Source organism: Ranitomeya imitator, chromosome 1, assembly GCF_032444005.1.
Source record: "Ranitomeya imitator isolate aRanImi1 chromosome 1, aRanImi1.pri, whole genome shotgun sequence".
Classification (NCBI taxonomy): domain Eukaryota; kingdom Metazoa; phylum Chordata; class Amphibia; order Anura; family Dendrobatidae; genus Ranitomeya; species Ranitomeya imitator.
In genome coordinates, this window is record NC_091282.1 from 314507391 (window position 1) to 314529631 (window position 22241).

General features: G+C 43.8%; 1 protein-coding gene across 2 annotated transcripts in view; it reads left to right on the top strand.

Moving 5' to 3' along the window:
* Positions 1–1098: 1098 nt before the first annotated feature.
* SLC7A4 (solute carrier family 7 member 4) overlaps positions 1099–22241 on the top strand; it is a 37307-nt gene continuing 16164 nt past the window's right edge. The window contains exons 1-3 of one of the 2 annotated variants that reach the window (XM_069758570.1): positions 1099–1283; positions 13059–13282; positions 19683–20732. In XM_069758570.1, coding sequence (XP_069614671.1) covers positions 19751–20732 — 982 coding nt within the window. In that variant the 5' untranslated portion in view covers positions 1099–1283; positions 13059–13282; positions 19683–19750. The remainder of the gene's footprint in view (positions 1284–13058; positions 13283–19682; positions 20733–22241) is intronic. The other variant, XM_069758562.1, reaches the window with a different exon arrangement.

Here is a 22241-nt window from a genome sequence, read left to right on the forward strand (position 1 = left end):
GTAGGTCTGCAGAAGACCCCTGTCGCCTGTCATTGTAAATCTTCTATGAACGCCAGAGATAGATCATGATTTCTTCAATACCTAGCAAGGCTTCCTGCCATGTATAGCACAGGCAATCGGATGATCGCAGCTATAAGTCTCCTAAGGAGACTGTTGAAGTAAGTAAAAAGAAAAAAACAAAACACAAAGTTCAAATCAAATTGCAAATATTAAAAAATACATGTTTTGTTCAGAAGTGCCTGATCTATCAAAATAAAAGTAAATTAATCTGAGCGGTAAATGGTGTAATGAGAAAAAAATCGAAATGCCAAGATTATGGTTTTTTTGCTGCCTCAGATTTGCAATCAAATGCAATAACAGGTGATCAAATCATCAAATCTACTCCAAAATAGTATTAATAAAAACGTCAGCTCGGAGCGCAAAAAATAACCAATCACCCAGCCCCAGATCCCGAAAAATGGAGACGCTGCAGGGCTCGGAAAATGGCGACTTTTTTTCCTTACAAACTTTGGATTTTTCACCCCTGAAATAACAAAGAACCTAGAAATGTTTGGTATCTGCGAACTCGTAAAGACCTGGAGAATCATAATGGCCGCTCAGTTTTAGCATTTAGTGAACATGGCAAAAGAAAACGGAAAAAAAACATTGTGGAATTGCACTTTTTTTTTTTTTTCTCCAATTTTGCCCCACTTGGAATTTCCCCCTCATTTTCTAGCACACTGTGTGGTCGAATCAATAGCTTAATTCAAAAGTTCAAAAACAATAATGAAAAAAAAAAAAAAAAAAGTTATGGCTCTGGGAAGAAGGGGGAGCAAAAAAACGAAAAATGGCGGTGGGTGAAGGGGTTAAAGGGAGTCAAATGAATGGGGGGAGGGACACACCTAAGATCACTACACAGGCGTTGGTTTTTGTTGTGGATAAATACTCCAGGTGTGCACAGAGCCTAGGGGAGAACTATTCATGCAGTTTTCTAATATAGTCGCATAGATACATCAAGGGGAACCCTGGACCCTCTTGGTACAATGATGGGACATGTTTGTGGGGAGAGGGTTAAACCTCCTGGTGACGTCACTGGTGAGAGCAGCTCAGCTGATCGCTGTCACTTTAAGGTTCCAGGATCTGTCATCACAGCTCCGCCCTGATCTCCGTCCCCGGAGCCGCGTCCACGGTGCTGGGAAAGCCCTGAATAAAGAGCGGCTGTCGGCAGTGACCGGGCGGACGGCGGCGGCGGCATGCACGGGACCGGCGGGGAGCCGTGACTGCGGGCTGCAGTGATGGAACAGGTGAGCAGCCCGGTGCACGGCCGGGATGTGGTGTCAGTGCAATGTGCCCTCACCCGCCGCCAGCCTGGTGCCATGTCTGCAGGGCTAAATAATGAATGATCCTGGAGCATCTGCTCTGCCTGTGTGGGGGCAGCAGGATTACGGGGCTGCTAGGCACCGAGGAGCAATGGAGCCACAGGGTCTCCTCTTCCTCTGGAGGCCTGAGCCCCCTGGACTCCTGCTGGGGGTCCTCCTAGTAATGCTGCGACATGGGGAAGGACCCGAAAATATAGGAGAGGCAGGTACAGTAGGTCCCAGGGAGGAAGAAGAACATAAGATATTCTGGGTAAGAATTAATACCAGACCCTGCGGTTACCTAAGGAGGGCTGCGGTGCTGGAGCGAACGACGCGGTGTAAGAAAGGTTCTATAACGGATCGGCGGTCACATTGTACATACAGTGTGCACTTGGCATCAGAAAGCAGTCACAAGTCCTTGTTCAAACAAATATGTGAATAGCACCATTGTCTTTAGTGATTTGGATCAGGGCGTCATCAATAAAATAACGCTTCTCCTATCCCTGGCAGTGTTATAGTTGGATGGTGTGCGCATGCCAGCCATGTGTTGTCCATCGTTTTTACTGACCCATAGACTTGTATTGGCTCTTGTCATCTGTGACACTGGAGAGATAAAGGATGTCTCCAAGATGTTTTGGATGGACATCACGTCATAATTATAATAACTTTTTATTTATATAGCGCCAACATATTCCGCAGCGCTTTACAACTTATAGAGGGGACTTGTACAGACAATAGACATTACAGCATAACAGAGATCACAGTTCAAAACAGATACCAAGAGGAATGAGGGCCCTGCTGCTCGCAAGCTTACAAACTATGGAAAAACACGCACATGTGAATAGCAGCATAGGCTGTAATGGTTACATGGAGTATCCGTGAAAAGAAGAAACCCAGATAGAACACGTACGTGTCACACGTCTGACTGAGGCCTAACTTGTATTCTATTCACTGAAATCCCCGATCCCCGATGTTTGTGTGGATGAGTCCAGTGGGCGGTCCTACTCAGTGATTGACAGCTATCGCTGCCCGTTATACAGGGCAGACCGTCACTCACTGAATAGGCCCGCCTACTGGATGAATAACATATACAAGTATACGGAAACGTTGCCTACAAAAAACTGTATGTCGATCTGATCAGCTTCTCCTGCTCTATAACAGCCGGCCTGCTGATCAGGTGCCATTTTCAATAAAGCAGGATCTCTTGAAAATATCCATAGTGGTAAAGATTTGGCCATTATATGTGCAGAAATCAGAATGCTCCTAAGGAAAGAGACCTACATGGAAAGCCATGCCCCATATCCAATACAGGCTATGCCCCATAATGTTTGTCATTGATTTTTCGCATGCACTTGCATGATATTTTGTGTATTATCTTTTAATTTTTTTTATGACCGTAACTTTAATGCTAACATTCATGAAAAGCTGTAGGCATGCAGCACATTTCTAACTATGGCCTGTTGTGCTTCTCGTGCTAAGGAGCTCATTGCAGCCAAGAAGTTGAAGGATGTTCTGAGAGGTCCATGCCAGGGCAGTAGAGTCTGTAACCAAAGGTTCTTCTAATTCTAAATTCTTCACAAAAGCCCAATAAAAAGTAACATATTTAGGCTGTGTGCACACGTTCAGGATTTTTCGCTATAAAATGGAATAAAAATGCTTTAAAAAAGCATACATATGCATCCCATCATTTTATAATGCATTCTGCAATTTTTGTGCATATGTTGCGTATTTTTCCTCAAACGCATCGGGGTAAAAAACGCAGCATGTTCATTAATTTTGCGTCTTTTTTTTTTTGCGGATTTCCCACTATATTATTGCATTGGGAAATCTCTGGAATAATCCGCAAGAAAAACACGAAAAAAAACGCATGCGGATTTCTTGCAGAAAATGTCCGGTTTTATTTAGGACATTTCTGCAAGGAATCCTGACGTGTGCACATAGCCTTACTGAATTAAAATGGTAACCTCACCAGATCACTGGAGTTTGTACTTTGTTTTGGGTTTTTTAATAAATGCGGGCCTCAGAATGGATCAACAGGATAGGATCAATCCGCCTAAGTCATCTACAGTACATGTGGCCACATTGTCTGGAAGGGGTTAAGGCAAGTATATGACTACAGGATTAGGCACCACCAGTATGTTCTTTGAGGATTGCCTTAGACCAGGGGTGGGCATTCAACTTCTGAGTGGCCACATGAGACCATGACTGTTGTGGAGGGCCAAACCACCGTATGGGTGATATCTTGCTGATCGGTGTGGCTCCACCCATTGCGACCCACACTGATTAGCAAAGTAGGGGATGTTTGTCCCTGATGAGGCACAGTTTTCTCCATTACATAATGGAGTGTCAGGTCAGATACCCGATCGCACTTTGAGTTCTCTATGGCGCTACTGGGGAAAAAGCCGGAAAGGAAGACCACCAGCTATGCAAGCTGGAGGCCGCTGACACCGATAACAGCTGATTGGCAGGGGTGTCACACCCCGACCGATCAGACATTGATGACCTAACCTAAGGATATGTCACCAATGTTAGTAAAATGGTGGACAACCTCTTTGAGTCTTTTAACTGTCTGCTATTGCTAATACATGTGACAATAGGGCTTATTATAGTAGCAGCTAATCAATTATTAAGGCTGTTATTCATCCTTGAGTATATAATAAGCAGAGCTGTACTGCGATCTCTGTTGCTTTCACATTCCTGCTCTTTTCCTTTCCTCTTCTCCGGCTTTCAATCCCTTCTGGTACTCTCTCTCTCACGTGCCTTCTTCCTTGGTTCTCCACTGTCATGTGTGCATCTGACCTGTGTCTAAGGCCGGAGTCACACAACAGCGAGATACGGCCGAGTCTCGCGGGTTAAAACCAAGCTCTGGCACCGGCACTCCAGAGCGGAGCGTGCGGCCGCACAGCAATACATGGAGCTGCACGCTCCGCTCCGGAGTGCCAGAGCTTGGTTTTAACCTGCGAGACTCGGCCGTATCTCGCTGTAGTGTGACTCCGGCCTAAGGCTTGGGCCTACATGTCTATGCCGGTCAGATGTACACCGATGGGTTGTTTGATTTCCAGCACTTTAGCCTCCCTAGTTCACAAGCTGTCCAGTCTGCCCTAGACCTCTGCTTCCCCCTTGGCTATTACCTGGTGATGTCATTAACATCCACCATTTTGTAAATTCAATACTCTTGCCATAGTGGGAAGATTGATGAATGACCTCTAACTATCCACACGCAGCCATAGTTCCCTCCGCTGTCTGACTCATCTGTTCTTTATTTACCTTCTTTATCGTCCACTTACTGAAGTTTTCCTCAGTGACTGGCAGACACGCAGATCAGTAACAAAGCCATGGAGTGTTCCACAAACGGCATAGTACACTGCACACTACATTAAGGTTCATACAATGCTATACACAATCACTTTAGTAATAAAATATATACGGTAATAACATATATCTAAAAATATAAAATGCTCCTCCACCTTGAAACTGCAGCACCAAGAAGGAAAAAGGAAACATTTTGGAAATAACAGGAAGGATTGGCATGTTAATGATGTGCAAATTATGGAAAATTTGTAAACGTAATTCCCCAAACCTCTTGCTTGTATTGTGTGTGAGTATCATGCACGAACTACCATGGCCTGTAGTGTCTCCGGACTGGGGATTCATGGGTCAGCAATTGCAAAGGGAGCTTCCTGCTGCGGACAGTGATGATTTCTGTGCATATAGTGTTTCAGAACATTGCTCAGATAGCCATTAATAACCTCATTGATAGCAGCCAAACAGTTAGTTTGTGTGTAGTGCTCAAACTGAATAAATTGAGATATTTTGAAAATCTTTTCCTTTTTATCATAAAAGAGCTCTAAACTCTATTCTTCTCCTAACCCCTTTCTGCCCTCGGACGGATTAGTACGTTCGAGGGCAGAACCCCTGCTTTGATGCGGGCTCTGGCGGTGAGCCCGCATCAAAGCCGGGACATGTCAGCTGTTTTGAACAGCTGACATGTGCCCGCAATAGGCGCGGGTGGAATCGCGATCCACCTGCACACATTAACTAGTTTAATGCCTCTGTCAATCTGACAGCAGCATAGAACAACAAGCACATCTGGCCGGAAATGCGCGCACAGGTGATAGGGGGTCATCGGCGCGTCGGCTTTAGTGATGAGCAAGTATACTCGTTGCTTGGGTTTTCCCAAACACGTTCGGGTGGTCTCCAAGTACTTGTGACTGCGCGGAGATTTCATTTCTGTTGACGCAGCTGCATGATTTACAACTGCTAGCCAGCCTGAGTACATGTGGGGGTTGCCTGGTTGCTAGGGAATCCCCACATGTACTCAATCTGTCTAGTAGCCGCAAATCATTCTGCTGCCTCGATGAAAACTAAATCTCCGAGCAGTCATAAATACTCGGAGATCACCACAGCGTGCTCGGGAAAACCCGAGCAACGAGTACACTCGCTCATCGCTACTCGGCATGACAACCAGAGGTCTCCTTGAGACCTCTATGGTTGTTGATGCCAGATTGCTATGAACGCCACTCAGTGGTCAGTGCTCATAGCAATGCTGTAATTCTACTACGTAGAGGCGATCTGAGCATTGCCTCTATGTAGCAGAGCCGATCAAGTTGTGGCAGCTTCTAGTCAGTTTTTAAAAATATGGAAAAAAAATATGTATGTATGTGTGTGTTCAGATCGCCCCCCTTTTGCCCCATTCAAAATAAAACCATAAAAAATAAAACTTGCACATGTATGGTATCACCGCGTTCAGAATTGCCCAATCTATCAATAAAAAAAAAAAAGTATTAACCCGATTGCTAAACAGCGTAGCGATAAAAAAACAAAATGCCAGAATTGCGCTTGTTGGTCCCTGCAACATTGCATTAAAATGTAATACCGGACGATCAAAAGAACATATCTGCACCAAAATGGTATCATTAAAAACCTCAGCTCGGCATGCAAAATATAAGCCCTCACCCAACCCCAGATCACGACAACGACGCTACGTGTATTGGAAAATTGAGCAATTTTTTTTTCACCACTTAGATAAAAAGAACCAAGACATGTTTGGTGTCTATGAACTTGTAATGACCTGGAGAAACATAATGTCAGGTCAGTTCTAGCATTTAGTGAACCTAGCAAAAAAAAAATAAAAATTAAGTGTGGGATTGCACTTTTTTTGCAATGTCACCGCACTTGGAATTTTTTTTTCCCATTTTCTAGTACACGACCTGGTAAAAACAGTGGTTTCGTTCAAAAGTACAACTCGTCCTGCAAAAAATAAGCCCTCACATGGCCATATTAACGGAAAAATAAAAAGTCATGGCTCTGGAAAGGAGGGGAGCGAAAAACAAAAATGAAAATTCTCCGGGTCATGAAGGGGTTAATACATCCTAGTTCTGTTTGCCTTTTTTGCTGCTGCATCACAGTGTTGACTCATGTAGTCTGTGATCTATTAGTATACCCAAGTCTTTTTCACACGTGCTGTTGCTTAGTTCTATTCCTCCGATTCTGTAGATGTAATTTTTGTTTTTCTTGCCCAGATGTAGAATCTTGCTTTTCTCCCTGTTAAATACCATATGATTGTTCAATCTAAAGGTACCGTCACACTTAGCGACGCTGCAGCGACACCGACAACGATCCGGATCGCTGCAGCGTCGCTGTTTGGTCGCTGGAGAGCTGTCACACAGACCGCTCTCCAGCGACCAACGATCCCGAGGTCCCCGGTAACCAGGGTAAACATCGGGTAACTAAGCGCAGGGCCGCGCTTAGTAACCCGCTGTTTACCCTGGTTACCAGCGTAAAAAAACAAACAGTACATACTTACATTCAGCTGTCTGTCCCTTGCCGTCTGGTTCCTGCACTGACTGCTGGCCGTAAAGTGAAAGTGAAAGCACAGCACAGCGGTGAGTCACACAGCGGTGACTCACCGCTGTGGCTGTGCTCTGCTTTCACTTTACGGCCAGCAGTCAGTGCAGGAACCAGACGGCAAGGGACAGACAGCTGAATGTAAGTATGTACTGTTTGTTTTTTTACGCTGGTAACCAGGGTAAACAGCGGGTTACTAAGTGCGGCCCTGCGCTTAGTTACCCGATGTTTACCCTGGTTACCAGTGAAGACATCGCTGAATCGGTGTCACACACGCCGATTCAGCGATGTCAACGGGGAGTCCAGCGACGAAATAAAGTTCTGGACTTTCTTCCCCGACCAGCGATCTCCCAGCAGGGGCCTGATCGCTGCTGCCTGTCACACTGGACGATATCGCTAGCGAGGACGCTGCAACGTCACGGATCGCTAGCGATATCGTCTAGTGTGACAGTACCTTAATCTAGATCCTTCTGAATCATTTGTCTTCTCTAGTGTTGGCTATCCCTCCTAGCTTCGGCTGCAAATTTGATTGTTTACCTTCAGTTCCCTTATCTAGATCATTTATAAAAAAAAAAAAATATTGAACAACACTGAGGCCAGGATGTAGCCTTGAAGTACTTCACTTGAAACACCCTTCCAATTGAATGTGCAACCATTTATTACCACTCTGAGAACGATCACCGAGCTGGTTATGAATCTACCTAACCGTAGCCTTGTCAATCCTATACTTTTAATAAGAATAGTATGAGATATTTATAAAATACTTTTAACCCCTTAATGACCGCCAATACGTCTTTTAACTGACCTGAGATATTAGAAAATGGCATCCCCATGCAGGTGATAATCCAGCAGCTATCGGCTGTACACGATAGCTGACAACTTGCTGCATTAGCCACAATCAGTGTTTGCACCGTCCAAATCTGTTTAACCCCTTAGATGCTGCTGTCAATAGTGACTACATCATTATAAATGGTTAACAGAGTGTGGGGGCTTCCTGTTTATCCCAATTGTTGCCCTCCGATCATGATTTTGTAATCCTGATGTTTGCCATGGCAATTCACAACCAAATAGCGGCATTAGAGTCTGACGGCTGTTGTAACCTGTTCAGAAGTTAGAGGCATTTAGGTGGTAAAAATACACATTTTCATTTCTGTTATGCCACTTTGCATTAATTCCTGAAAAGCACCTGAAGGGTTAATAAACTACCTGACAGCAGTTTTCAATATGTCAAGGGGTGCTGTTTTTAAAATGGTATCACTTTTGGGGGTCTCCCAAAATATGGGTCCACTAAAGGCACTTTAAACATGGATAGGTCCCTAAAAACATAAATTTTGTAAATTTCCTTGAAAAAATGAAAAATGACTGCTACATTTTTAAACCTCCTAAAATGCTAACAAAATAAAATAACATTTTACAAATGGTGCTGATGTAAAGCAGACATGTGGGAAATGTTATTTATTAATGTTTTGCTGCGGCATGACTATCTGGATTAACCCCTTACCGGCATCGGACGTACTATACCGTCCGATGCCGGCTCCCCTGCTTTGATGCAGGGCTCCGCGGTGAGCCCGCATCAAAGCCGGGACATGTCAGCTGTTTTGAACAGCTGACATGTGCCCGTAATAGGCGCGGGCAAAATGGCGATCTGCCCGCACCTATTAACTAGTTAAATGCCGCTGTCAAACGCAGACAGCGGCATTTAACTACTGCTTCCGGCCGGGCGGCCGGAAATGACGTCATCGCCGACCCCCGTCACATGATCGGGGGTCGGCGATGCTTGCATATTGTAACCATAGAGGTCCCAGAGACCTCTATGGTTACTGATCGCCGGTGGCTGTGAGCGCCACCCTGTGGTCGGCGCTCACAGCACACCTGCATTTCTGCTACATAGCAGCGATCAGCAGATCGCTGCTATGTAGCAGAGCCGATCGCGTTGTGCCTGCTTCTAGCCTCCCATAGAGGCTATTGAAGCATGGCAAAAGTTAAAAAAAAAAAAGTTTAAAAAAATGTGAAAAAAATAAAAAAATATAAAAGTTTAAATCGCCCCCCTTTCGCCCCAATCAAAATAAATCAATAAAAAAAATATCAAATCTACGCATATTTGGTATCGCCGCGCTCAGAATCGCCCGATCTATCAATTAAAAAAAAGTATTAACCTGATCGCTAAACAGCGTAGCGGGAAAAGAATTCGAAACGCCAGAATTACGTTATTTTGGTCGTCGCGACATTGCAATAAAATGCAATAATGGGCGATCAAAAGAACGTATCTGCACCAAAGTGCTATCATTAAAAACGTCATCTCGGCACGCAAAAAATAAGCCCTCAACCGACACCAGGTCATGAAAAATGGAGACCCTACGAGTATCAGAAAATGGCGCAATTTTTTTTTTTTTTTTTTTTAGCAAAGTTTGGAATTTTTTTTCACCACTTAGATAAAAAATAACCTAGTCATGTTAGGTGTCTATGAACTCGTACTGACCTGGAGAATCATAATGGCAGGTCATTTTTAGCATTTAGTGAACCTAGCAAAAAAGCCAAACAAAAAATCAATGTGGGATTGCACTTTTTTGCAATTTCACCGCACTTGGAATTTTTTTCCCGTTTTCTAGTACACAACATGCTAAAACCCATGATGTCGTTCAAAAGTACAACTCGTCCCGCAAAAAATAAGCCCTCACATGGCCAAATTGACGGAAAAATAAAAAAGTTATGGCTCTGGGAAGGAGGGGAGCGAAAAACGAACACGGAAAAACGAAAAATCCCCCGGTCATGAAGGGGTTAAAGGGATAATCATTCAAAGTATGAAAATTGCAAATTTTTTTAACATTTTTCTCAAATTTCTGATATTTTTTTTTTACAAATAAACACAAAACATATCAACCTAAATTTACCATTATCATAAAGTTTGTGTCACGAAAAAACAATCTCAAAATCACTGGGATTTATGGAAGTATTCCAGCGTTATTACCACATAAATTGACACTGGTCAGATTTCAAAAACTTGGCTCCGTCACTAAGGGGTTAAGTAGAAATATACTATATCTACCGCATTTCCCTGATCCACCCAGTCAGTGATTCTATCATAGAAAGAAATTAGATTAGCCTGGCATGATTTGTTTGCTATAAACCCAAGCTGGGTTTGGTTAATTACTGTATTCTTATCCAAGTACTTGGATACATGCTGTTTAATAATTTGTTGAAAGATCTTTCCTGGTGTAGAAGTAAAGCTTATTGGCCTGTAATTTCCTGGCTCCATCTTCTTTCCTTTTTTTTTTTTTTTTTGAAGATGGAGACATTTGCCCTTCTCCAATCTTCTGGGACTCCTCCTGTTCTCCAGGATTTTTCAAAAATTCTTGCTAGTGGTTCTGCAATTTCCTCTGGTATATCTTTCAGTACCCTAGAATGTTAAGGCCCCGTCACACATAGCGACGCTGCAGCGATACCGACAACGATCCGGATCGCTGCAGCGTCGCTGGAGAGCTGTCACACAGACAGCTCTCCAGCGACCAACGATCCCGAGGTCCCCGGTAACCAGGGTAAACATCGGGTAACTAAGCGCAGGGCCGCGCTTAGTAACCCGATGTTTACCCTGGTTACCATCGTTAAAGTAAAAAAAAAACAAACGCTACATACTTGCCTATCGCTGTCTGTCCTCGGTGCTCTGCTTCTCTGGTCTGGCTGTGAGCGGCAGGCAGCCGGAAAGCAGAGAGGTGACGTCACCGCTCTGCTTTCCGGCTGACCGGCGCTCACAGCCAGACCAGAGAAGCAGAGCGCCGAGGACAGACAGCGATAGGTAAGTATGTAGCGTTTGTTTTTTTACTTTTAGGATGGTAACCAGGGTAAACATCGGGTTACTAAGCGCGGCCCTGCGCTTAGTTACCCGATGTTTACCCTGGTTACCAGCGAAGACATCGCTGAATCGGCGTCACACACGCCGATTCAGCGATGTCAGCGGGACCTCAACGATCAAAAAATGGCCCAGGCCATTCCGACACGACCAGCGATCTCACAGCAGGGGCCTGATCGGTGGTACGTGTCACACATAGTGAGATCGCTACTGAGATCGCTATTGCGTCACAAAACTTGTGACTCAGCAGCGATCTCGCTAGCGATCTCGCTATGTGTGACGGGGCCTTAATTCATCTGGTTCCCTCACCATCTCTCTATTTATGGATAGAGTGGATTATTTTGTTCCTTCAATAGCACAGTGAAGATCAGTGGATAATACAACTGCTTTGTTAGAAAACACAGATGCAAAATAGGAATTTTAAAATTTCGGCATCTCGACATCATTTTTGACCACTTCACCCTTTTCATCCTGTAAAAATCCTATAGCCTCTTTGACGTTTCTTTTGCTGTTGACATACCCCTGCTTTTGGTCTCCCTCGCAAGCCTCACTTCGTTACTGGCTTTAGATATTCTAACACTTGCCCTGCATTTCCTACAGACAGCATGATATTCTTCTTTAGATATGCCTCATTGTTTCCACTTAACCTTTTCACAACCTTGGGGTATTCTGTTTTTGCATTTCTGTTTTTTGCTTCCTGTCTTCCCAGAGCCATAAGTTTGTTTTTTTTGTTTTGTTTTTATTTATTTTTTTATTATTTTGCTGTCAATATGGCCGAGTGAGTGCTTATTTTTTGCGGGATTAGTTGTACTTTTGAACATCATTGGTTTTACCATATCGTGTACTTAAAAACGGGAATCTTGCCTTGCGCAGGCGTGTACTACGGAGGACAGAGAATGAACTTCAATCCAATATTTCAGCCAGCATGCAGCCAGCGGGTAAGGAAAGGGTGAATCAAACACCCGAAAACTCCGCCCATATGACCTAAAACCAGTCCCGCCAAATTCAGGTGACAGGTTCCCTTTAATATAATTTTGGGTCAGATCCCATGTTTTGATCATCTCTGATTACATTTTCTTCTGTTGTTATGGCAGCCTAGAAGCCGTAATCACATTACACTGTTTGCCAATCCAAATTTAATTTATTTTGATGCATGGGACTTTTACTAATGCAGCGATACCAAAGACATGTACGATAAGTTTTATTACTTAAACTGGGATAAGGGTTTAATTTGAACATGTTTATCTTTTACTGTTCTTGGTATTTGTTAGTACCCTTAGGGGACTTGAGCCTGCAATAATTAATCACTTGTGCTATACATAGCCGTGCCACAGTATTGCTGAATATTTCAAAAATCACTATCTCCTATGAAAGTCCAATGCAGGCTGGTTTTCACAGGAGTATTGTCATGACAAGCACAGGGGTCTTCAACAGACCCCCAACCATCATGGCAACCCACAATCGCATCACAAGAGTGCCAATGGGTGCATAGAACGGCGCTCCCTCCTGCCAACACGCTGTAAATGCTGCTGTCAGCGATCTACAGTGGTGTCTAACAAGTGAACAGCGGCTGTTTAGAGGCAGATAATGACTCAACATCATGTGCCATGAAAGATGCGATCTCTGCTTGTGAGCCTGCGTCCAGAGCAGGGAGACAACATGTGACGTACCCAGTATGTCATACTACGTTAAGGGGTTAAACACTCTGGCAGGTGGGGGGATTTTTAAAAATAAGTAGTAGGCAAAATTAATGTTGGTGTCCATATTAATGAGTCAGTATGTAGCTACATATAAAATACTCGTACCGTACATAACTATAGGTAATATACACAACTAAAATATTCTCATGTATAATCCACACCAGTGACTACTGCATTTATGTATACACTATACAATTATGTATTACATGTGTCTGTTGTACCTGGTATATATTAGTTGTGCTCAAAAGTTTACATACCCTGGCAGAATTTTTGCTTTCTTGGCCTTTTTTTCAGAGAATATGAATAACACCAAAATCTATGTTTCAGACTATAAGACGCATCGGACCAAAAGACGCACCCCAGATTTTGGGGTGGAAAATAGCAGAAAAAAGATTCATCTGGGGGTCTGTACGTAGGGGAGACAGGGCAAAAACTGAGAACAAGAATTCTCATCGCCACACAAGAAGACAAAAGAATGGATCTCCCTGTGGCAATACATTTTTATCTCCCTGTTCGCAGCACCAAGGACATGAAATTACTTGTATTAAAAGGTAACTTCAATCTCAGAGAGACAGAAGAGTCCGGGAGTATAAACTCATGACAACTAGTGATGAGCCAATATACTCGTCACTCGAGATTTCCCGAGCACGCTCGGGAGACCTCCGAGTATTTTTTAGTGCTCGGAGATTGCTTTCCTCACCTCAGCTGAATGATTCACATCTCTTAGCCAGCTTGATTACATGTGGGGATTCCCTAGCAACCAGGCAACCCCCACATGTACTTATGCTGGCTAACAGATGTAAATCATTCAGCTGCGGCGATGAAAACTAAATCTCTGAGCACTAAAAAATACTCGGAGGGAGGACCCCCGAGAAATCTTGAGTAATGAGTGTCGCTCATCACTAATGACAACCTTTGACACACTCGGTGCAGGAATGAATGCATCACATGGAATTTGTCTTTTTACATCAATTAAGGAATTTCCTTCTCAGACCTTGTGGGGGCATCACAACACAGAAGCAGACCCCAATCAGAGGACAATAAAACTTTCACACTCCTTATGTATGAACTGTTTTCCAATATTTATGGACACAACCATTTATCCCTCTCCCATAATGATAGTTCTGCTTCTTATCACTTGTCTTATCTATTGCATTATTTCTAAGCTGTGTTGTGTATAAATGTGATTCTTCAGATTTTGTATTAGTCTGCCTGATGAAGAGACCTGAGTAGTCTTGAAAACTTGCAATTTATCACTTTTTAATGGCTAACTGAAAATATATCAACCACTGAGGACTCTCAATTCTAAATATTTTTCTAGTTTGCTCTGGGTATTTTGCCAATGTTTATTGTCTTGGTGCTAGTACAAAAGGAAGCTAATTTTCTTGGCAAACAGGAGCTTCCAAATCTTGGTTGATCAGGATTCCTGTATCTAGTCAGTGCCTCTGCTGTGACTGATTATTTCTACATGGGTTCAGCAGTTTTGGCTTCAGAATTGTGTGCAGAGCCCATTAAGCAACACATGGGATCCAAACGGCTACGTATTAAAGAATGGTACACTCTCTGTTTCCACATAATGTGATATGATTGCATATGAATCCAACGAGAAACACACACTATGTCCTGATATCAAACTGTAATTCGCCTCATAGACATAATAATAATCTTTATTTATATAGTGCCAACATATTCCGCATTGCTTTACAGTTTAACAGTTTATACACAAGTCATAATCATAAGTAACAATGTTAAAGATAATACAATTTTTAGAGCAAAAAAGACGACCCCGCTTGTGGAAGCTTACAATCTATAATGAGGTGGGGGGGAGACACAAAGTACAGGTGCATATTTACAATGATGGTCCAGCCATCTTGAGGAAGTGTGTGAGCTGGTCACCAGCCAGTATTTGTGGTGCTGTTGGGTGCAGTGGAGTTTGAGGAAGGGTTTTACTCAGATGGCGAATGGGCTGCACCCCCCCCACATAAAGTGACTTTGATTAGGGAACGTGAGAGGCCTCTCTGAACAGATGTGTTTTGAGGGAGTGCCTAAAACTGTGCATGTTGTGGATGGTCCTAATTTCTTGGAGTAGAGCATTACAGAGGATTGGCACAACGTGGGAGAAGTCTTCGAGCCGGGAGTGAGAGGTACGGATAGTGCAGAGGTTAGTCGAAAGTCGTTTGCAGAGTGTAACGAGCATGTAGATCAATAAACAAACAGAAATGAGTGAAGAGAAGTAGTAGGGTTACGCACTGTCGAGAGCTTTGTGGGTGAGAAAGAGCTTGAATAGGATCCTATAATGAATGGGCAGCCATTGTAATGACTGAAGAGCGGACGCGTCTAAGTTCAGATTAGCCAGATGGTCGACCCTGGCTGCTGCATTAAGGATGGACTAGAGAGGGGAAAGTTGCGTAAGGGGAGGCCAATTAATAGAGCATTACAGGAGGGTTTTTGTTTCCATGGTGAGAAAGGGGCGAATTCTAGAGATGTTCTTTAGGTGTAAGCAGCAAGAGATTGTACACTGCTCAAAAAATAAAGGGAGCACTTAAACAGAACATAACTCCAAGTAAATCAAACTTCTGTGAAATCAAACTGTCCACTTAAGAAGCAACGCTTTGACAATCAATTGCACATGCTGTTGTGTAAATGGAATAGGCAACAGATGGAAATTATTGGCAATTATGAAGACACACTCAATAGAGTGTTCTGTAGGTGGGGACCACAGACCACATCTCAGTACCAATGCTGTCTGGCTGATGTTTTGGTCACTTTTGAATGTTGGTTGCACTTTCACACTTGTGGTAGCATGAGACGGACTCTACAACCCACACAAGTGGCTCAGGTAGTGTAGCTCATCCAGGATATCATATCAATGCGAGCTGTGGCAAGAAGGTTTGCTGTGTGGCAGCGTAGTGTCCAGAGGCTGGAGGCGCTACCAGGAGACAGAACAGTACACCAGGAGACGTGGAGGGAGGCCGTAGGAGGGCAAAAAAACAAGTAGTAGGATCGCTACCTCAGCCTTTGTGCAAGGAGGAACAGGAGCACTGCCAGAGCCCTGCAGAATGACCTCCAGCAGGCCACAAATGTGCATGTGTCTGCACAAACAGTTAGAAACTGACTTCATGAGGATGGTCTGCGTGCAGATGGGGGTTGTGCTCACAGCCCAACACTGTGCAGGACGCTTGGCATTTGCCACAGAACACCAGGATTGGCAAATTCGCAACTGGTGCCCTGTGCTCTTCACCGATGAAATTGGGTTCACTCTGCGCACATGTGACAGTCTGACGCCGTGGAGAGCGATCTGCTGCCTGCAACATCCTTCTGCATTGGCAGTGGGTGAGTATTGATGTGGGGTGGCATTTCTTTGGAGGGCTGCACAGCCCTCCATGTGCTCACCAGAGGTAGCCTGACTGCCATTCGGTTCCGAGATGAGATCCTCAGACCCCTTGTGAATATGCTGGTGCAGTTTGCCCTGGGTTCCTCCTAATGCAGGACAATGCCATACCTCATGTGGCTGGAGTGTCAGCAGTTCCTGCAAGATGAAGGCATTGAAGCTATGGACTGGCCCACCCATTCCCCATACTTGAATCCGATTGAACACGTCTGGGACATCATGTCTCGCACCATCCACCAACGTCACATTGCACCACAGACTGTCCAGGAGTTGGCGGATGCTTTAGTCCAGGTCTGGGAGAAGATCCCTCAGGAGACCATCCGCCGCTTCAGCAGGAGAATGCCCGGGCGTTGTAGGGAGGTCATACAGGCACACGGAGGCAACACACACACACACACAACTGAACATCATTTCCTTGTCTTGAGGCATTTCCACTGAAGTTTGATCATCTTGTAACTTAATTTTCCAATTGATTTTGAGTACCATTCCAAATCCAGACCTCCATGGGATATTCATTTTGATTTACATTGATCATTTTTGTTTTATTGCTCTCAACACATTCCACTATGTAATGAATAAAAATTTGCAACTGAAATATTTCATTCAGTGATATCTAGGATGTGGGATTTTAGTGTAGTTTTTTTTTTTTTTTTTTTTGAGCTGTGTATATGGTAGGAGAAGGAAAGATTGGTGTCAAACACAACACCCAGACTGCACACCTGCTGCTGGGGCGTTATTATGGTGCCACCCACGGAGAGGGAGATGTCCGATTTAGGGAGGTAATTAGACAGTGGGAGCAGAAGACTTTCAGTTTTGAGAAGACTGAGTTTCAGATAGAGTGGACATGATATTTGAGACTGCAGACAGTCAGTGGTGTTCTGAAGTACAGTGGGGTAAGGTCAGGGGATGACGTGTATAGTTATGTCATCAGCATAAAGATGGTGCTGAAAGCCAAATCTGCTGATAGTCTGTCCAATTAGGGCTGTGTATAGAGAGAAGGGGGCCAATGAATGAGCCCTGAGGGACCTCCAACAGTGAGAGGAAGAGGAGACTAAGTGGAGCCAGCGATCGAAACACTGAAGGAGCGGTCAGAAAGATAGAAAGAGAACCAGGAGAGGGTAGTGTCCTTTATGCCTACTGACTGTAGCATAGAGAGAAGATAGTGGTCAACAGTGTCGAAAGCTGCAGAGAGGTTGAGCAGAATGAACAGAGTGGTCACCATTACATTTCGCTGTGAGAAGGTCATTGGTCACTTTGAGTGCAGTTTCTTTCGGATGTTGATCGAACAGAGCCTGACAAAGACCAGGTCAAGGGTGTGTCTCAGAGGTTGAGAGCTGTGAGAGGCTGAGAGAAGTGGTTAGTGATAGAAGCTGCTATGCACATGTGGAAGTGGAGTTGTTAATGGGAATGTTGAAGTCTCCCAAGATAAGGCTTGGTAGTTCTGAGGACAAGAAGTGTGGCAGCTAGGCATACAAAATGGTCAATTAAGTGGGTGGGTGAGCCTGTGGGCCGGTATATGACCGCTACTCTGAGGGAGAGGGGATGGAAAAGTCTGATGGTGTGGACCTCAAAAGAAGGGAATGATAGTGATGGAACTGGGGGGGGGGGGTGAATTGGAAAGTGCATTGTGGGGACAGGAGTATGCTTATTCCACCACAAAGTCTGTTTGTGGGTCTTGGGGAATGGGAGAATTGTAAGCCACCATGGGAAATGGTACTTTCGCCATTAAACCCTGCCCACTGCTGCACCTCTTCTATTCAGCTCTGCCTACATCTGTATGCGTCCTGCGTACCTGTCTTTAACATTGGGTACACAGGCTATGCAGATGTGACCGCATGCGTCGTTTTAATGCTGCGTCGACCTCAACAAAATGCAACATGTTGCGTTCGGCGCAGCGTCAAAAACGACACATGCGGTTGCATCCACATACATCCACATGGCCTGCATACCCAATGTTAAAGATAGGTATGCAGGACGCATGCAGACGTAGACAGAGCTGAATGGAAGAGGTGCGGCAGTGGGAGGGGCTTAACGGAGGAAGTATGCAGCCCTCTGCAGCTCTGCCCTACACAAGTGTGAAACCAGCCCAAGAGTGGTTTAGAAAGTAGTTGTGCAGGAATAACCTTATCGCTCCGAACTGTGAGAGAATCAGAATATGGTGGCATGTGTGCACCCTACATTCTCTAAAAGATGAGATCTACCATGGTGCTCCATTCAGTCCTGATCACAGATGGGAAGAAAAGTGGATCAGGACCACTGATCAGAGCATGTCCCAGGAATCCCCTATCTCGTGAGTAGCTGATACATGGGCTCGTTAAAAGACATTTTCCATAAACACAAGGTACTAACTTAAAAAAACAAAAAAATTTGGTATTTAGCATAGGTCATTCTCTCTTCTCCTGCTCTATTATATCATAAGCCGATCACTTTGTGCTGTATACAAAATGATAGACACGTGTCAGCTCATCACATCAGATCCACGCCATCAATCCACTCTCTGCACAAGTGAATCCAGGCACATGATTGCACCCTTCTGTCAGACATAAGTCAATAGGTGCTGGTAATACTTTCACCCCAGATATCCTTTTCGCTCTCTGACTAATTTATTTTGTTCAAGCAAGCACATATGCAGAATTTACTCTTGGCAGCCTATGCCTATGGGACAGCCCAGTATAAAGGTACATTATAGCAATGGAACGTCTGACAGATGCTGTATTTGAAGGCCTGTATTATGGTAGGCCAACGATGCTTGTGGACGTAATTGTTAGTTCCTGGTAATATACACATTATATTTATTTAATAAAATTATATTAAATATATTTAAAATATAAGTGTTTTTTTTTTTGTTTTTGTTTTTTTTATTTTATCAAGTAATTAATAAAATGTGAAGTGAATGAACAAAATGGAAATCTTAAATACAATTTTTTTATTTGGTGTGACCACCCATTGCTGTCAAAACAGCATCAATTCTTCTATCTACTCTTGTACACTGTTTGGAACAACCTCCCTGCTTAGTTCCTCCACACCTCGGAGATACTTATCCTGCATGAAAAACCATCACAGAAGTGTCTGGCTCCATATTTATTCTACAGCAGGACTTTAACCCAAAACCTGCAGAGATTTAAGACCTATTTTCAGCGTAAAGAAGATCCAGAAGTCTTGGAGGTATCAACTTCATTGAGTCTGTATGGTTTACAAGAAGAGAGAGAGGGATTTGCACAAGCCTACAGCCACAGGAAATTTGGGGTTGGTTCTCCAAGATGTTTGGAACAACCTCTCTGCTGAGTTCTTTCAAAAACGGTGTGCAAATGTATCTAGAAGAATTGATGCTGTATTGAAGGCAAAAGTTGGTCACACTAAATATTAATTTTAAGTTTTCTCTTTGATTCACTGTTTGAATTTTGTAGATTGGTAAAAAAAATACATTAACTCCTGTTTTTGAAAGCATTACTACTTGGCAGCATTTTTGTCCACATCTGCTTAAAACTTTTGCATAATACTGTATGTGTATGTATTACAGATATTGTTGCAATAGTTTCTCCTTTCTTTTGATCTTCTAGATGTAGTTTTAATAGACATGAAAGAAACTCGTTTATAGTGAACCAGTTAAAGAATACAACTATACAAGATGGGGAATAGACTGCCTTCTTCTGGAGCTGTGGTTCGATTTTGCCAGAAGCTGAACAGGGTGAAGACTTTGGAGGATGACCTGATGGAGACATCGTTTAAAAGATGCCTTTCCACACTTGACCTCACCCTTTTGGGTGTGGGAGGAATGGTGGGTTCTGGTCTGTATGTCCTGACTGGCACAGTGGCCAAGGAGATTGCAGGTCCAGCTGTTGTCGTTTCATTCCTTATCGCCGGTATTGCCTCTCTTCTTGCAGCTCTCTGCTATGCTGAATTTGGTGCAAGGGTGCCAAAGACGGGATCTGCGTACATGTTTACTTATGTCTCAGTTGGTGAACTTTGGGCCTTCCTGATTGGCTGGAATGTTATCCTGGAATATATGATTGGCGGTGCAGCAGTTGCACGAGCGTGGAGTGGATATTTGGACTCTATGTTTGATCACAAGATCAAAAACTATACTGAAAGCCATATTGGAACTTGGAATGTCCAGTTTTTGGCTCACTACCCAGATCTCTTAGCTGCCGGAATATTGCTGTTTGCTACAGCATTTATTTCTTTTGGGGTAAGGGTATCCTCTTGGCTGAACCATATTTTTGCTGCAATCAGCATGGTGGTAATTCTTTTTATTCTTATATTTGGATTTATCCTTGCAAACCCAAAAAACTGGTCTGCTGAACATGGTGGTTTTGCTCCCTTTGGCTTCTCTGGCATCATGTCTGGTACTGCCACATGTTTTTATGCCTTTGTAGGCTTTGATGTGATTGCAGCCTCAAGTGAAGAAGCAAAGAATCCTCAAAAAGCCATTCCCATAGCAACAGCCGTGTCATTAGGTGTAGCCACAACGGCCTATATCCTCGTGTCTGCTGTATTGACTCTAATGGTGCCTTGGAATACATTGATGCCAGACTCTGCTCTTTCTGATGCATTTTACAGGCGAGGTTATTCATGGGCAGGATTTCTTGTAGCTGCTGGCTCCATTTGCGGTGAGTGAAATTTGTATTTATTTTCGTCACTTTGCTGTCTGACATATTTGCATGTTCCACATTATAGCCTTCAGCTTTTACGTATTCTAAATTGTATTATCTGTTACTAAAGAAGATCTTTGTTGTGCCACCTTGGGGCAGATGGTTGTAATAACATGGCACCCAATTACTTTTTAAGCCTGAAATTACATTTGCAATTTCTAAACTAAACACAGAAGTGAATCCAAAATAAAGGAAAGACTGATACTGGCTCAAACTGTCCCAAAAATGTATGTGATTCATACGTTATGTTCATTTTAAAAGATCACTGCTCCAGTCACACCCTATTCTTAGGATCAGTGGGAGGGCCTAGTGGTCAGACCTCCAGACCTCAGACCTCCAGTGACCAGGAAGTTTTTCCACTACATCATGGATAGGAGACCACTTCAAACTTGAGAATACCACTTTAAAGAGAAGCTGTCGGTACGATTTTGTAATGTAGAGACATGGCTGTAATGATGCTGTATTACTGATAAAATTGGTACCTGGTGAAGAAATCCGTTTCGATGATTTTGGTGCACAGTACTGGACTGCACACCTCCCTGTCTGTGATCCCCAGCCTCTCTGGTGCCTCCAGTCTATGAATGGTCTGTCATTGGGGAGATTTCATGTAGAGGGGCTGTGGAATCCGACAGGGAGGAGAAGACCAGTGTAGTCTTTCCCCTGTGCACCAAAATCGAGTCAAAAACTTCAAAAAGAACAACAAAATGGATTTGTTCACCAAATGTATCAATGTAGTCAGTATAACATTACAGCAATGTCTTTACTTTAAAAGAATCCTGTCAGCCTGATTGTGCTGAGTATGGCTTCTTTCACACTTCCGTCTTCCAAATCTGCACAGGATCCGTCAAGACGTTGAAATGAAGGATCCTGTGCAGATTGTGGAAAACGTGTGCACTGGACATGTCTTTCTGACGGACCCATCGAGGCTATGTGCACCTGTTGTGTATGCGTATACAAACCAGGTTACAAAAAAAAATCGCAGTATTCTCACCTACCGGTGTCCCGCGCAGCGATGCTCCCGGCAACTAGCGTTCCTAGTAATACATTGCGAAATCCCGCGAGATGGACTTCTCGCGAGATTTCGCAATGTATTACTAGGAAGTAACGCTAGCTGCCGGGAGCATCGGTGAGGCTGCGCGGGAACGGCGGTAGGTGAGAATATTGCAAATTTTCTTTTTTTTTTTCTTTTAATTATTTTTATCACTATATCTTGTTACTATTGATGCTCCATAGGCCGCATCAATAGTAAAAAGAGAAAGGGAGCGAGAGAATTTCCCTTGGCGGGAAATTCTTCCACGCATGCTCAGTTTGAAAAGATGGGACCCGTCGCTGGATTCCTGCTTTTCAGTCAGCGACGCATCCTGTGCCCATAGGCTTCCATTGTAGCCAGTGACGGGCAGCGCACGATGCGTCGCTGACAGATTTTCCAACATGCAGAAAAACTTTCCTCTGAACGTTTTTTCTGCC